General features: G+C 38.4%; 1 protein-coding gene across 3 annotated transcripts in view; it reads left to right on the top strand.

The window, feature by feature from the left end:
* cpne5a (copine Va) overlaps window positions 1-17,651 on the top strand; it is a 137,231-nt gene that overhangs the window by 25,267 nt on the left and 94,313 nt on the right. The window contains exons 4-7 of one of the 3 annotated variants that reach the window (XM_036577976.1): window positions 11,258-11,361; window positions 15,582-15,621; window positions 16,553-16,567; window positions 16,734-16,810. In XM_036577976.1, the coding sequence (XP_036433869.1) occupies window positions 11,258-11,361; window positions 15,582-15,621; window positions 16,553-16,567; window positions 16,734-16,810 (236 nt within the window). Of the gene's footprint in view, window positions 1-11,257; window positions 11,362-15,581; window positions 15,643-16,552; window positions 16,568-16,733; window positions 16,811-17,651 lie in introns of all 3 variants that reach the window. The other 2 variants (XM_036577975.1, XM_036577977.1) reach the window with 2 other exon arrangements.

Genomic DNA, 17,651 nt, shown 5'->3' with positions numbered 1-17,651 from the left:
ATAGTAATATAGTTACCATATAATTATCATTTGGGCTAGCTTTTAATATTACTTAATAAATTGTATTGATAACTGTATTCTGTAATGATAAATATATTCTATACACACTGAAAATCTACATTACACTGATGTATAAGTTGAAGCAGCCCAGGTCAAGAGACGTTTTATGTTGATTTTTTTAAGTGAAAATAACAGTGAACACATCTTTTACAGAGAACACACTTAAATATGGCATTTTTTGGACACTTCTGCATATGACTTTATAATGTTTCTAACTGGCAAAGTATGTATGTTTGTAATTGATGAGTTATGATTGTTCTGTTTATTGTTATGTATACCCTATAAATAACTACAGTCTTTTTATTACACTTTTGAACTAATCCTGGTATCATTGTATAAAAGGAATGGTTCAGTAAAGGCAATAAAGAAGTGGCACTTGAAAGAGAGCAAAAGAGTGATAATTTGCGTAATTTGTAATAATATCAATTATCAGCTGGACAACAAGTAGCTTACATAGGAGCAACAAATAGATAGCTAAGTATCGTACTGGAATTAAAGTTACTTTATTATATATAGTCTAAATTTGCACATATTTGTAAGTGATGTTTCTGCATTTTTTTTGTGAGGGATTAACTGAAAATAAAAGAACTGGACTTTTTTTTTTAAAAAAAGTGGTATCATTTCATATTTTTTAGCTACTATGAAACTAATATGTAAATATGTAAACGAGAGTGAAGAAGTGGCTCCACTTTCCAGTGAATCCAATTTCCAGTCCTGGATTTTGTAATCCCTGCTAGGTATAGGTATGACACTGGGTGGCCAATCAGTTCAACAGTTCAATGACCCACTAGCGATTAAGAAATCCAGGACCGGAAACTGGATTTGAGGATTCAAGACTTCTGGTTTAAGGCTTAATTAAATCCCACAAAAGCAGATGACAGCATTGTTCAGGCAGTGCTCTCCTCTTCTTTCCCCTTCAGGCTTGTTAGTGTAACATTTTTCACAAAGAGGTCAGTGAACACAATACAAGCAAGTAAAGCAAATCACTTCCTCAGATTAGTCATGTAGACTCTCGCTTGCTGTCTTCACCATGAAAGAGGGTGTTTTGTGATAGCATCGGTCAGACAGCAGAAGCATTCAAGCGGCGTGACCATGATAAAGCTGGGTCTTCCTTCTCAGGCTGAGAGGAGGTTTGACCATGCAGAGGAAGACATTGACGGTGTTCTCTCTGTGGCATTGAAGCTTCTTAATTAACACTTCTCCAGCTCAGAGGCGGTCCTCCATCTTCATCCTCCATTCCTACGATGTCCTCCACTACTCCGACACTAATGATTAAAGCTGTGTAGACCACAGACTGCCTGACAGACCGGATGTTCTCCCATCGTCCTCATCCTCTGTTCTCTCCTCTTCTTGTGTTTTTTTCCACCACTACAAAAGAAATGCTGAGGAGGTAGAGCGTGAATCATTCCACTGTTATTTCCTCCCCTGTTATTTCATATTGTCAGGCCCTGGGAACACCACTGCACGAATGTTTAAGATTATAAATAGTTTCTCCTTCAAGACCAGCAGTGGTCTCCTAGGCTTTTGAAAAGACAGAGATGTTTTCGTTTCCTCTTGCCTGAGATAATATATGTTTTCTGCACAGCTCAAACAGGAAAATCAATTTCCTCATGTTCCAAACGCCCGAGAAATGTCATGTTGTTAACTTGCCAGTCATATCAAAGCCTTGTATTTCATTTTTCTTTTCTTTAGAAAGTCATTTTTACACCTTTTAAAAATATCAGCTGCTTTTTGCATTGCGTGAACTTTTCATGATGATTGGACCAATAGAAATGGTCCAAAATGAATCTCCTTACATTAACAAGCATTAAAATTGGTTATATCGTAGCCAATTTTAATTTTATATTGTTTACATGTATTACATTTTACTCCATTGATGTTTATATAGGTTTATGTACACTGTAAACCCCAATTTGAAATTCATAAGTTCAACTAAATAAAAACAACTTAAAACATACTCAACACTTATACTAAAGTAAACATAGTGGCGTTTATTCATTACTTACTCATCACTGACAGTTTTGTTATTCATCAGTAATACATCAGTTTCATTGTTGGAGGTAGAATGCGTGTAAATGATCGAATTATTTTCAGTAACATCAATAATGTCAACAATGGCAATAAAATTGAAAATAATGATAATATTCATAGCGTTGCACACAGCAAACCTTCTACTAAAGTAGATGTACTTATATTTTATGTGTACACTGATATAACTGCAATTATACGTTCCCCTTTTTGCTTTAGTCTGGCACAGTACATAGCTACTGCCCTATAAAGAATGCAAAATACTAGTACAGTAGAATCCACCACATATACTGCAGTATTATCACTCAAGCAGCCAGTGTTTATGGAAATGATCAGTCACACAATCACATCACTCTACCATCTGAAAAAAGCCTGAATTTTGTTTGTTAAACATTTTAATCTTTTAAATTGTTGTAACTTTAACAATATAAAGATATTTAACTTTATAAAGTTGAAAATATCAAGGAAACATTTGAGCTCTGCTAACTTATGCAGGTTTACAGTATCCCAAAAGTCATTATTTTTACATGACCAGTTTCCAACCTCTCGTTATTCTTTAAAATTAAACGTTCTGTTTTTGTTACTGTTCATTTGTAAGACTGATTTATGTAAATGAGCTTTGATTCAAAATACAGTCCGGCCTGAAACACTTCTTATAACCTCAGTATGAATGGGTGGAGCTAACCTGCTGTAAGCCAAATAGGCAGATAATTGTAAATGCAATGGTTTTTGTGACATCGCAAAAAAGTGAATTAAAAACCAGCTGTTGCAGATTACTTTCCATATATGGATCGTATGTACTGGAGAGTGACTGGTATAATTTGAAACTTTAACAGTGTTTTCATACTACAGCAAATTGTTTAGAAAAATTTGTCTTCCCATGATCTGTTTACATGACACATTTCTGTTTTCTGTTAGAAAATGAACATTCAGGAGATACAAGGTTTTCTTATGTCAGCAATGATTATTCAAATGTCCTTATTTCTTTCAAATTCATATTAGAGCAATGTTACGTTCAAGCACAGGGACGCAGCTAGAATACAGTATCCATGTTTTCTATAAAGAGCTGTATTTCCACAAAAATTTCTCAGCTTGAAGGCTCTGCAAATCTCAAGGCAATGCTTTTTCTCTACAGTTTATGATCTTTCAATTTTATGCTTGATGCCATTTATATTAACAGCAGATGGCTTAAGGTCTACCTTTTTACGCACCTTTTTTTATTAAGTCTGAGTTGTCTTCCAAATGTCAAAACTTCAAACTCAACCTCTTTATCTTAACTCCCTCTCTCTGCTAGGCTTTAATTTCTCCACCAAACTGGATTTGCCCGCCCAGTCACTCTCTGTCTGTACTGTGATGGGTATCTACAATCAGGTTGAGCTCTAGCGGTGGTTCCAGCTGTCATGTGTTCTGCAGAGATATCAGGAAGTAACTTAATATCGCTATGGAGTAGAACAGGGTGGAATTGATTGGTTATGTGCTCCTCTCATGGAGGAAAAAACTTGAGTGGCAGCACTATGCTTTTATATGCCATGACAAAATGTAAAATTACACAATTGCATGGAAAAATCCTTCAAAGGAGAAGACCAACATTAGTTTTGTGGGGCACTGAGTCAAGACTAAAAATGGAGGTCAGCTAGGCTGTGTTTCTGATAGCATGTCACTGTAAGAGTATACTGCCGTACAGTGATGGCTGGTCATAATATTGAATTTGACGGCTAAAAAAACAACACCTACACTGTATGGACAAATGTATTGGGACACCCACACATTACAGCTACAGGAGCTTTTATGACATCCCATTCTAAATCCATAAGTGTTAATATGGAGTTGGTCCCTCCTTTGCAGCTATAACAGCTTCCACTCTTCTGGGAGGCTTTCTACAAATTTTAGAGTGTATCTGTGGGAATCTTTCTCCAAAAAAAATCTTCCTCCAGAAGAACATTTGTGAGGTCAGACACTGATGCTGAATGAAAGGGCCTGGCTCGCAATCTCCATTCTAGTTTATCCTAAAGATGTTCAATGGGGATTGTCCAAAATTGTCCAAAATGTATTGGTCTGCTGAAGCATTAACATTTCCCTTCACTGGAACTAATTATCCCTCCTCCTCCAAACTTTACAGTTGGCACAATGCAGTCATGCAGGTAACATTCTCCTGGCATTCGCCAAACCCAGACTCTTCCATTAGACAGCCAGATAGGGAAGCATGATTCATCACTCCACAGAATGCATTTACACTGCTCCAGAGTCCAGTGGCAGTGCGCTTTACACCACTCCATCTGATGTTTGGCACTATGCATTTTGATCTTAGGCTTGTGTGTAGCTGCTCAGCCATGGAAACCCATTCCGTGAAGCTCCTGATGCACAGTTCTTTTGCTGATGTTGCTTCCAGAGTAAAGTTTGGAACTTGCTCTTGAATGATTCTACAGAGAATGGGGACTGTGCGCTTTAGCACTCGGCGGCCCCAGTCTGTGAGTTTGCGTGGTCTACTCCGTAGCTAAGTTGTTGTTGCTCCTGGGTGCTTCCATTTCACAATAATAGCTCTTACAGTTGACAGGGGCAGGCGCAAACTGACTTGTGGCAGAGGTGGCATCCTATGACAGTGCCATGTTTGAAGTCACTGAGCTCATCAGTATGACCCATTGAAACATTGCACTTTTTTATCAACTACCACATAAACAGAACATGACAAGAATGTCTGTTACAGGCGATTATACAAATTATATATATATATATGTATATAATTATTTTCATTATTGGACTGGTGGAAATCAGATAAATACAGATTTATTGTAAAGCAAATTAAAATGTTTTTGCTTTAAACATCGCCATGTAATGACATGCCCACATGCCTACAGAGGTAAGAAGTCCATAATGTGTATGTTGTTATAAGCAATGTTTTACAGCGGCTTTGATTGTGTCTCTGCCAGTCAGATTTCAGCACCAGACATATCCGTCCCAACTAGTACTAGCAGGAATTTGTGGGCTAAGGATGGATAAAGCTATCTGGGGCACTTTACTGCATCTAATACAGCACAACACACTTCACATGGAATCACAGATTGACTGTGTGAATCTGTAGCTAAGGCTAGATGTGATTCAAAGCCAAATCGCAAGTCCAAAGTAATCAACTTCTAGTTGTTAACAGCAAGTTAAAAGATGTGGATGCTAAAAATGAAATCTTTTTTGCTGCCTTTTGTTTTCTTTAAAAGAGAGCGAGGAGCCTTACTAGCACATTTACATCAGTCGTCCCTGGACTGGAACAAAACTACCTTTATACATTTACATTTCATTGCAAACTTTTGAACACTTCCAATCAAATGACGTTTTGTTAATTTTCTAAGTGAAAATAAGTTAACACATCCTCTACAAGGAACAAAGTTAAATATGGCATTTTTATGCAAATTCTATTGCACATTTTCTATTTATTTGCTGAGTTTAACATAATGGAAAAAAATAAAACTTAAAATATAAAATCAGCCAGAACAGTTTTATTTTTTCCCAATATGTTAAATTCATCAAATAAACAATAAGCATGCATTAAAAAGTGCAGAAGTGTGTTCTCTGATTATTTTAATCTTAAAAAATCTATATTTGGTAAAAAATGCAAATAAATAGTTGTCAATCAAGCTCAATTTCTTACTGTAAGAGAGAATTTAAAATATGCATTGCCATTGTACTAATTGTCAACCTACATGAGCTACTCCAGAACTCAGACCCTTCTAAGTATGCACTTTGCCCTGACTTCAAAAAGCAGGTTCATACCAGAACCACCAAGCTAGCTTGCAGTCTGCATGATAAAACTATCAGGAGTATGTAGACTGTATCTAGGTTGAGATGACAGAGATTAGATATAAAGACATCCATTCTAGTACCAAGGCCGGTTACATAAACAAAGGCATCTATCTTAATTTAAAGACAAATGAGATCTGGGGCCGATAATGACTGCTGGGTTTCTAGAGATTAGCTTTGGAAATTGGGAAACAAAATGATAATGAGACGAGAACAGCGGTGATTTATGGGTTTAGTACGCTGAGTAAGATACACATTTTGAAAGGGGTGGTTTGATGAATAAAGCTGATTTAGGTGGGATGGTGGTCTCCTCTTAGATAGCTACAGTGCTCAGTTGAGGCGGTCTCATATGTTGACAGTGATAAGGAGAACGCTGCTCTCACAGATCAGAATCTGGGAGTGTTTAGTTGGTCCTGGCTGTGTGCCATTCTCTCCACTCTGGGTCTTTTGAATGTGAATACCTCTCTCTGACATGAAGTGGTCTCACTTACTTCAGCATAATCAAACAGACCCCAGCTGTAATGTTGGCCCAGAGATCTCAGAACTCTATTTACATATCAAGTATGACTTTTTAAATATGAAATATAAAAAGAGGACCTCTACTTTTTACTTGAGTAGTATTTTTCTGAGGGGCATCTCTACTTTCCATGAAGTACAGAAGTACTTTGTCCATCACTGTTCTAAACATGACATTAATAAACCAATGAAACATCAATAAATGTTAATTCATTATTGGCTTAATTGTTAATGAGTTTAATTGGTTTAAAAAAAAACTTATTTGTTTGCCTTCAAGTTTATATTTGTCTATTTGTTGCTTTATTCTTTGAACCTATGGCTCTTTAACATTGTGCCAACCATCTCCATAATATGTGCTGACCAACTCCATGTTGGGGCTGGTTGGCGCAAGTGCATAACTTGAATTTAGTCATAACTACACTGCTTCCAGGAAATATTTTTTGAGATTGAAAGTGTCTTTTTTAAGATGTACATCTTTTATTTGTTGCTTGTTGGGTTATCCTAATGCAGAGGTCGGCAATATGCAGCTCTGGAGTTGCATATGGCTCTTTTACTGCCCTGTTGCGGCTCTACAGCAGAATTAGATTTTTAGGTAAAAATTAAATGATCGTTCTTTGCAGTAAAATAAAGCTCTGCTAATCGTTCTAATACAGTTTAACAATAAATGGTCTTAAACACTGGAGTTAATGAATAAATGCTAATTCACGCTTTAACCCTGAAGGTTGGCATGCAGACTGCTGGTCACCATAGCAACACAGACAACTGCAACCAGTTTAGTGGTAGCTAATGAAACAGCAAAGCCGGTGAACATTGTGTTTAATCTGCAATGAGGAACTGCCGAACACTAACAAGCTGCAAAGCTACAGTCAGCTTGTCATTCTCCAGCTTCTCGTTCGAATTTTCCTGTTTCACCTTAAATGGTGCAGCAGTTACATTCTGGCACCTCAGATGCCATTTAAGGTTAAAAAGGGAAAATTCGAATGAGAAGCTGACTACAGCCTCATAAAAAATCGAACGTTGAGAGACGTTTTACTAAAAAAACTATTCTACTTTTGAGGAAAAGTTTCATGCCTAAGATAAAAAGATAAAAGCGGCTATAGCTGAGCTAAAGCTTAAAGCAGAGCAAAGTAAGTCTGCGTGTTTGTTTATAGATTTTAGCCTACACTAGCACATATTGAGACATATTTATAGCCAAGATGGTAAAATGGACAGAAAATGTTGTGGCTCCTAAGGTGGTTTGATTTTTGTTGAAAGTACAACATGGCTTTAATTAACATTTGGGTTGCTGACCCCTGTCCTAATGTATAGTGTGTCTGATATGTATGGCACAGGGTAAAAACTGTGCCAACAAACCCTGCCCTCCCCTAATTATGCAGTCAGCAGTTATGGCAAAGTATCTGCATCTGCATTTTTTATGTTTTCAAAGCTCAGATGAGGACATGCGTCAACTTTTTTGCTCCACTTTTCCATATTTATGTTCTGATATTTATGTTATGCTCTGATGTGTGAAATATTAAGTATTTGAAAAGTCCTTTATTGTAGTCTAACAGAGAAAAAATCTATATAGAGACGTACTGCCAAGACATCAAAAATCACAACGAAAATCTCCCAGCTGCCTCATAATCTGCATTTCAACCACGCCATCGTTATTGACTCCTCGAACTTTCAACCCTTCCTTTTATTCTCCTCACCACTAGTTTAGCTCTCTTTCTGACCGTTCACACTGTCAGAGCCTGCTAACTCCTGTGAGGGATATTTTATTTATACACATCTGAAAAGTTGCCTCTTTAGGTTGAATTATTCATGGTAAACACAATTAGCTGAGGGAACAAACTGCTGTCTCTTGGTTGAGCAGCAGTTCTGAGGGGAGAACAGCGCATCCTTAGAGAGGACTGGCACCTCGGCTCCTCTGAAGAAACATCGCTCTCCTCTCGCCTCATCATACAGCCCAAGATCACACAGCTTACAGCCTTGAGCTGTGACAAGCCACTCTTTTCTGGAAAAAAAACAACCACCGAGCCTTCTTCAACCCCTTAAATGGCTAGGGCCCACTGGTGAGACCAAAGTTTTATTACACACTTCTATAACCTAAGAATAGCACAGCCAGTTTGCATTAAAAACCCTGTAGTTACTAAATAATAAGGCTTTGTATGTAATAAGCCTGGGATTTTAAGGGGTTTAGGACTGCAGAGCAGAGATGGTTTTAGATGTGGCGTTCTGTTAGAGATTTGCCATTTGCAGGTGTTAACGTGATGCATTTGAACTCACAAACTTTCTCTATCTCTGCTTTTGTGCACAGAACAAAATTTTTACTTTTAAACACCACTTGTAGCGCTCTCCATCTATTAAAAGAAACACTGCTTTCACACAAGTTGTGGTGCTTTATTTTCCAGCAGTTGAAGGCCACGCCATACATAAGCAGAGTTGTTCTGTAACAGCTTGCTCTCTAACCAGCTCATCCCTCTCTAAGCTATCTCATGGTAACTTTACAGGAGAAGGAAAAAAGACATACTTTACTTTTAATGTAAGTCAATGGACCCAGACTTTTTTACAAATCATGTTACTTCATTTCTTTTAATCCATTCATCATGACATTTACAAACAATGTAAAGGGTAACAGGTATTTTCTAATTATGTCAAAAACTGAAAAATGTCAAAAATGGAAATACGAGGTGGAGGATTTTCTGGTATAGATAGTATGGATACCTCTGCTGCCTTGGAGGCTGTAATCGACTTTTTCTATTGCTGATACCAAGATACAGCCCTGCAGAAAACACATTAGCTTGCATACGAGTAAACAAAACCAAACGTGATATCTGAAACAGGCTACTACTAAAAAAGCCACCCATAGCAAACAGTCAGAGCCAAGTTAAAGTGCTTGTAACCATTGTTTATGGAGCTGTGTGGTCAGTTTACTGAGTGAACTGCAGTGAACTAGCTAGTGACTTAGCTTGCACATCTGAATGATTTGGGAAGACGTTTTCCTGCTGTTATGTTTAAGTGTACATTTGGCGAACATATTATAATAATTTAATTCTTACCTGTTAACGTGTTGGTTTTCGGCTCCCAAAAGACCAACATGGAGGATTGTGCAATCCTTTGTTAGACAGTGGAATTGCTTTTTTGCTGACAGTTTTGCTCAGCTCTGACTCTTCACACAGTGCATCATGGTGCGTTTAGTGTCTCCCTGTCTACTGAACTGACAGGCAAAGCAAAGTCTTGAAAACAGAAAAAATCATTGAAATTATTGAAAAGGAACAAATCTTAGGTTCAAACCTACTTTTTGAGCTTCTCTGAATAATGCATTTATATTCAGGGACAGCCTGTTTACAAAGAACCTGAGTGTTCTTTGTACATGAAAGTTTGATGGACAAAATCGCTGAAGTTCTTTTCAACCCAATACCAAATTAATATATAAACATCAGTACTGATAGCCTACAATTTATAAAATATGTGTGATTTGTATGTGATCATTAAAGAACTGGTAAAAATTTGTACTGTGCAAAAGTCAGATACCACCTTAATTTATGTAATTTTCAGTGAAAACGACCATTAAAGTACAATTTATAAATTATATCAGAAAAAAACAGAAAATATATAGTTAACAGAAAATTACACTGAATAAATATAACTTTTTTCAGTATTTAGTGTGTCCACACTTTGCCTTTATTACAGCTTCCACTCTTTTCAGGAAACTTGGTTTCAGTTTTTCTAAGAAATCTGCAGGGATTCAGAGTTCAGTCTTAGAAGTTGGTTGTATTTTCTCCTTTTCACAATCCCAGTAATCCCAAACACATTCTGTGATGTTGAGGTCACTCTGGGATGGTCAGCTTATTGTTCTGAGAACACCAGCAGCTTTTTTGTTTGATTTGCCACTATTTCCTTTTCTCAGTAACAACTTCTTGACAGCTATACATCCTTTCAGACTCATAGTGTTGAGTTGTCTTCTCACAGTGATTCTGACAGGATTTTTTCAGATCTGAATCAAGAGTGGAGCTTGACTTCTATGTCTTTTTTCCTTTGACTTTCACCTTGTTTGTGCAAATGGACTATCTTATATCTGATCTCCTCAGAAATATCTCCTGAAGAAAATAACTTGAACAGTTTTTTCCATTTTGACTGAAAATTACATAAATGAAGGCTGGTCTCTGACTCTTTCAGGGTCCTGCAGTTGTGTGACTTTGAGGAGGACAGCAAAGGCAAGAGTAGTTTCTGTCCTGTGCAGTTTTTTGCTGCGGTGTTTTTTCCACACTTTTTCATCATCAAATTCACATTCCATTGCAAAGAAAGTGAATGTTGATGTTTTCATGTGAGAACTGATATCAGGATAGGGCATGTCAATACTTCAGACCCACCACTCCCTAATCCAAGCTGGTACACTCTTTGCTGCAAAGTCGTACAGGACCAGGTGTTTGAATAGCTTGAAAGGTGATGTCGTTGGCCTTTGTCTTGGGAAACTTTCATGGCAGACTTAACATATGTACGAGCTAGGAGCCAAGCCAGGAACACCATGTGCAACCTTCATGACGGTTTGAGAATATTCATTCCGTGTGTGCATCTCATTAGCGGACGGTGTTATCACACAAAAACATACACACAGACTGTACTTTCCTGAGAGGTGATTACTCGCTCAATTCTCGGTAGCAGAGAAGCGCAGAGCCCTCGAAAAGCATGCCAACATCCCGCTCTCTTTGTTCCATACGGCTGCGAGTCTGCAGCTGTGACTACAGAGCCACCGAGAAAAAAAGAGTAAAGAGATATGTATCTGTCAGCTTTCTCTGTGACTGAGATTTTTATCAATGCTTTGCTGCTGTTCTCTCTCCCTCTTTTTCTTGCTCTCTCTCTCTCTTTCTCTTTCTCTCAGTTTGGCAGGACAGAAGTGATTGACAACACACTGAACCCAGACTTTGTGAGGAAGTACATTCTGGACTATTTCTTTGAGGAGAAGCAGAATCTGCGTTTTGACATGTAAGTTAATCCCTTTGATGCCGGCACAGAGGAATCAGCCTCTCAGATGTGCTGGCCCACTTCCTTATGCTGTGGGGAGTCCTCTGTTCATTCATTCATTCATTCATTCATTCATTCATTCGTGCTTTCTTTCATTCATTCATTCATTCGTGCTTTCTTTCATTCGTGTCCTCTCTTCCCCCCTTCCTGTCTCTAATTTCCACCTCTCACTTTCTGTCCCTACCTCTTTCTCTGCAACTCGTTTCTTCCTTTTCTCTCTTTCTCCCTCTCTCGCTCTCTTCATATCAGTTTTTCCCTGTATCTCTCACCTTCTCTTCTCTCAATTCAATGTAGTTGAATTCAGTTTCTTAAAACAACAAACCAGCTCCACTACAACATCCCATTACACCATGCAATCTCTTTCACCCTTTCTCTGTCTGTTTCTCTCCTTTCTGTTCCCCCTGCTTGCCCCCCCATCCCCCCGCTTGCCCCCCGTTTATCTCTTGCCCACCACTCCTCGGTTCTGTGTGTTCTTTGTAATTATTAATTGTGTATATATGTCCTCTTTGTCATGTGTTGAGGCTGCTGGTTGAATCAGTAAAAAGTCTGCTAAATATTTTAGTCGAGTTTTGTCCTCAATCTTCTGGAAAGTGCTCAACAAAAGAGGCTGACACTCCGTCCCGGATGAATTACACAGTGCTCTTCCATCCTTCCAGCTCACTTTCTTTAGCCTCAATAGCTTTCCCTCAGTTGAAAGGGGAAAGCGCAGAGCTGGCCAGAGGTGCAGGATATAATTGCAAACCTCTGAGAGTTGCCGCTGAATCACATTACAGCTCTGTAATGACACTTCTTCTCCTTAACAAGGCAAATATGCACATACGGTGAGGGCCATGTGGCCCTGCGCTACTGAATCCAACTGCACTTTTTAATATCGTGAGTTATTAATGCTCAACCCACAGGGATTCAACCACTGATATAAAGACTTAATAAGGGAACTTGGATGTCTGAGTCAGGGCATCAGAGTAGATCTGAGGATAGCACAATTTCTCCAAAGTATGGTGCTGTGGCTCTTGCCATTAAGTTTTAATTATAAGCAGGTGAAGCTGTCGTCTGTTTGATTGATGAGAATTGCCATCATTGGGGATTTCCAGCTGAATATTACAGCCAAATACAGCCACTCCATAAGTAATTGGACAGTGAAAAATGTTTCTTTTAGCTCTGTACTGCAAGCCACTGGATTTGAAATGAAGCACTGAGGTTAAAGTGAAGAACATCAGCTTTAATTTGAAGTTATTAACGTTCATATTGGGTGAACCATGTGGAAATCATAGGCTTTTGTTTAGATAATATCAATTTAAACAGACTGTAAGTAATTGGTCAAGATATTTAAATCTTAAATGATTATGCTGCAGATATTGCTGATGATTGACTGAAGTTGACCCATGAGCATTGCTATGGGTTGGGTATCTTCTTTGCACTGCAGCCATTTTCATGTCCCTGCTTGTTTCAAGTGCTCCTTGCCTTCAGTCTCGCCATCAGGAAACAATTGCTCAATGGGGTTTTGATTGAGTACCTAATTTGTCATATCGAGAAAAAAAGCCCTGAGAATGTCCATGGTTGCTTCAGCAGTGTATGTTGTCATTGGTCTGATGCACAGTAACATTCCATTCACCAAACCTTGTTGGATCTGAGTAGTTATGTGGATTCTGAACACTTCAGAATTCATCCTGCTGCTTCCATCAGTGACAGCTGAGCTGATTTAACTGGCAGCCATATATGCTTTGGATCTTTGAGCAATTCTTTTCATTCTCCAGGATTTCCCCTCATTATATCACTCTGATACTGGTTAATCTTCGTCTCATCTGTCTATACGACTTTGTCCCAGAACTCAGTGGGTTTTTGTGAAAAGTGTTTACCAAAGGTTTACATCTTGTGGTTGACTGAGGTCATGCTGGTGTATTTTTCTCTTTGTGGTGGTCCTTGACACATGTATCCTGGAGAGTGTTTTGCTGGTGCTGATCTCACCAATGTTTCCCAAAAACAGAGCCTTTTGGGGGCCCTGAGCAAGATTTTTCTGGGCAGCTCCCCATTTTGCTAGTTGATATTAGCGGAACTGATAACTATGACCACCACAAGCTGTCTAAATTATATAAATTTATAACTGGCCATCATAAAACATGTTAACCGAGTCTGTGTTTGTGTGGTTTTGTGAAGCCGAAGCTTAGTCTGAAAACCTGTCTAAGTTTAACTTGCTTTATTAGACAGACCCCAGACTGACTACTTTTTGGTGTCCAACTACAAGCCAAAAAAATGGCATAACGTTAACTCCACAGAAACATAAAACATACCTTTATCTTTAAGCTGTCTTCACTTTTTCTTTGGCTCCAGATGTGCACATTCTTTTTTGAGACAGTTGTTTTTTTTCCACTCACTCCAGCATCTTAGACAATACATAATGGTACAATAACCCAGAAGTTGTTAAGCTGCTTATGATGCTTATTATGTAGAGTGGGCACTGCCCAAAAAGTTGGTTTTGGCACACCTATACTACTGCTTACATCTCTTACTGATTTATCCGAAATTTGATGGCCTGCTCTACTGGCATTGATACTGCTTTTGTCTTCATGTTGAGTGAGACTGCAGATGCAAAAGCCACATCTGTCATCAATGGATGAAATAATGATGCAACAACATTCAGCTAACCAAGAAACAACTAAGCAGCTAAGTGACCTGTCCATGACCTGTCCGGGCACTCTTTTGTAGCTACTGCTGCAAAGTTGGACATGCTTTACAGAACGTTGGCAAAAATCCGTTTCAACCTAATGAGAAGCTGTACCACAAAACTCACTGTCAAAAGTGACTTTAGAATGCATTATAAATTTCAAATAAAATTTACTTAATATTAGTGTAAAAAGCCACTCTGTAAAGATAGATTGGATGTAGGTTTTTTGTCATGTAATCAAGCTAATGTAATTTGTTGCTGTCATTTCTAACCTCCTTAGTTTTGATTAGTCTTGCTCGGTCAGACGTGATCTTGTAACAAGACTCGTTAAACTTTTGGTGCTGAATTACAGAACATTCTGCTGCAAACAAGGGTCTGGTCCCTCTAAAATCTGCCCCCAAAATACTCTAGTCCATGCTCCCTTAGCATCCGGAATACAATCAAGAACAAACTAGTTACTGAAACACTATCATTAACTAACTGTTTTTCCAATGCAAGAGGTAATGTTTATTTTTACCTCATTTAATGTGTTTTCTGCACATGCAACACACGTCTGCATGCTTAATTTTAGTTTGATTGACTATGTTTGTATGTTGACTGATCCAAACGAATGTAATTTAAAAGTAGAAGTGTTTTTTTGCTACTGTTGACAGTGAGGAGCCATGTTGATTTGCTGTCATACTCTGAGCTCAGAGTCGAGAAAATCATCCCGAAAGTCATTTCCCTAGATTTTTCCCATTCTGAGCGTAAGTATAAGCTTTAATGCAGCATATGTTTTACATAGCTACAACAACAAACTGAAAACTCATTGTTATTTAGTGGCTCTAAAGATTGTTAGGTTGAATAGGAATTTTGCCAGTGTTCTGTAAAGCTTGTCCAACCTGACAACAGTTGCTATGCATTTGTGGACAGAGCCGTGATAAGTTAATGTCTGATTATTTATGGTTCCCTGAAATGAGAGAACCATAAACAAATAGCATTGTGATTTCTATGAGGTTCTGTGTTTACATGGTGTTTCACCCAATATAGAAGTAAATACAATAAGGAATTAAAGCTACACTTTAACATCATAGGCAGAGTCACATTTCCAGTGTAATTGTCTCATTTTAGATGTGCTGAAGAAAGAAGACAATTAAACAACTAAAAGCCAAAAACAACTAATATTATATCGCTGTGCAATTATGAAAGGAATGCATTGTATGTGAGGTTTATCAAGACAGGATTAAAGTGGGCTGTGCTCGTATGTGATGACGTTTTTCCATCATGGTGAAATCAGACATTGGCACAATAACACTTATGGCACATGTTGGACATGTTTCAATTTGGATTCACTTTGATGGACCCATTAGTGGCACACAGGCTTCATTCTCTGCATATAATCCCCATGAATAAATGAATCAAACTGCAGCTTTGAATGAATGTATTCCCAGTGATCTTATAACACTTAACCTTGCAGACAGTGGGGAAATGATCTCTAATATCGTGTATGAATGATCCATGTACAACTCTCTGATTTCAGATATGACATTGACTCCAAAAGTCCAGATCTGGCCAAACATGTAAGTATGCGAGTGCGCTATGCGTGTGTGTTTGTGCTTGCCTGAAGAGGAACCTGAATGCATTTAAGCCCCTCTGCACTTCAGACACTGGACTCATCAGTTTTTACACGCATGTTTTTTTCCATATGACTTTTGGTTTTATGCAAATGAGAGTTACATGTTCACATGTTGAAGTATGTCTATAAATCATGAGCTTAATGCTTCATACACTATGATTCATGGTTTTTGGATCACTGTCTGTTAACTAATAAGGCACCATCTGCACACTGCTATTAACCAGTTACTCCTTATTGATGGCAGTTTGTTTTGAAGTCTCAGTCAACATCTTTTTATGCGTGCACACAATGCACACATAACGCACTGTAATGTGCAAGTTCATTTCAACAGGAAATGAAACAGTTCCATTTATAAGTACAATTATCAAAGCTTTCAGTGCTTGTTTCCTAAGAATATTTGTAATAGAAAAAGAGAGCTGGGTCTTAACTGTTAGACATAAGAGTTCCCAACTCTTAAATACAGTTTGGAAAGTAATATTTCAAAAGTGGAAGCTTTGATAGTTATTATTTGTCACCCCTGGATATTAATAAAGAATATATTCGACCCCAGCCAGTGGTTTGCATATCACCAAAACAAGTTCATTTCCATTTTTTTTTCCTGTCTGGTTACGATTTATGATTTGGTACTCGCATTAATGTCTGTAAATGGATTATCAGAGTGGGTGGTTATACCCCCTGCTCTCTCGCTCGCTTTCTCTCTCTCTCTTCCTTCTCTCTCTCTCTTTTTTTTAGCCCACCATCTTTTGTACCTGACTACAACAGCCTTGTTTTTTTCTTTTCTTTTTTCTTTTTGGTTTATTTTTGTCCTTTTCTGTTACATGATGTACTCTTGTTGTTGTTAATGCTGCTCGCTCGCCCGTTCTCCCTCCTGGAAGCCCTCCGAATTCAACGTACGTGTATGCCTTCCTAGACTTTATTAGCTGTACAACGTGTTTCTACGAAAAGCACTGCTCTGACTCAGTGTGCTCTCTCTCTCTTCACTCCATTTGCTGCGCTCCGGATGCGCCTGCGGGGCCCTCTCCCTCTCTCTCCCTTTATGCCGCCCTGTCCTTGCAGGATTTCCTGGGTCAGACCTTCTGCACTCTGGGAGAGATAGTGGGATCGCCAGCCAGTCGTCTGGAAAAGCCTCTGGGGTAAGGAGTTAATGCACTGCACTACAGCACCCACTTACCTGCCGAACAATGGAAGCGACCGCATCAGACAGAGATATGCTTAGATGAAGCCCGGTGGAATGGATGCAGTTGTCATGCCTAAAGCAGGTCTGAGAGAAAGAACAACCAAAGAAAGCACATGACCCTGACTCTTTAAATAGCAATTCATGCATTAGCCAGTTTCTGTGTACCTATCCCTCTTGTTCATTACGTTATTCTGTGAATAATCCTAGATGTTCCGGAAATGCATTGTGGGGCAGTGGTACCATGTCCTTATGCTAACCTTAATGTACAATCAAGTTATCAAAAAGGGTTCTTTGAAGCATTACCATAGAAGGACCACTTTTAGTTCCTCAAGGAACCTTTCAATTTTGTGATTTCAATTTCAACCAATCTTTCCGAAGGTTCTCTAGGGGACCAAAAGTGGTTCCTCTGTGGCATTGCTCCAAAGAACATATTTTAGTCCATTTGTTCTTAAGATTGTATTATTAGGTTGGCCAGATATTCAGTGGTTCAACACAGCAGAGAGGAGTTGATAAGATGGTGAGGATCATACAAATATAACTAAATTGGTTAGACTGCATATCTTATCTGACCCCATTATTTTGCATAGAAGATGGTATACGCACTCATTATTTTTAAACACAGCCACATATTGACTGCAGCAGCAGGCTGATTTGCAGACTCAGCAGAAACAGAAAGCTGTGAACAGTGCCTAGCAAATAAGATTAAGTTTGCTAGGAGAAAGCTAAAAGAAAAAGAAAAAATTTAGGTAGGTCTAGAAAGTTTCACAGAGCTAGAGAGTATATTCAGTGGATATAAA

Source organism: Colossoma macropomum, unplaced genomic scaffold (genome assembly GCF_904425465.1).
Source record: "Colossoma macropomum unplaced genomic scaffold, Colossoma_macropomum, whole genome shotgun sequence".
Classification (NCBI taxonomy): Eukaryota; Metazoa; Chordata; class Actinopteri; order Characiformes; family Serrasalmidae; genus Colossoma; species Colossoma macropomum.
The sequence above is the reverse complement of the archived record's forward strand: the minus strand, read 5'-3'. Positions and strand labels throughout refer to the sequence as shown.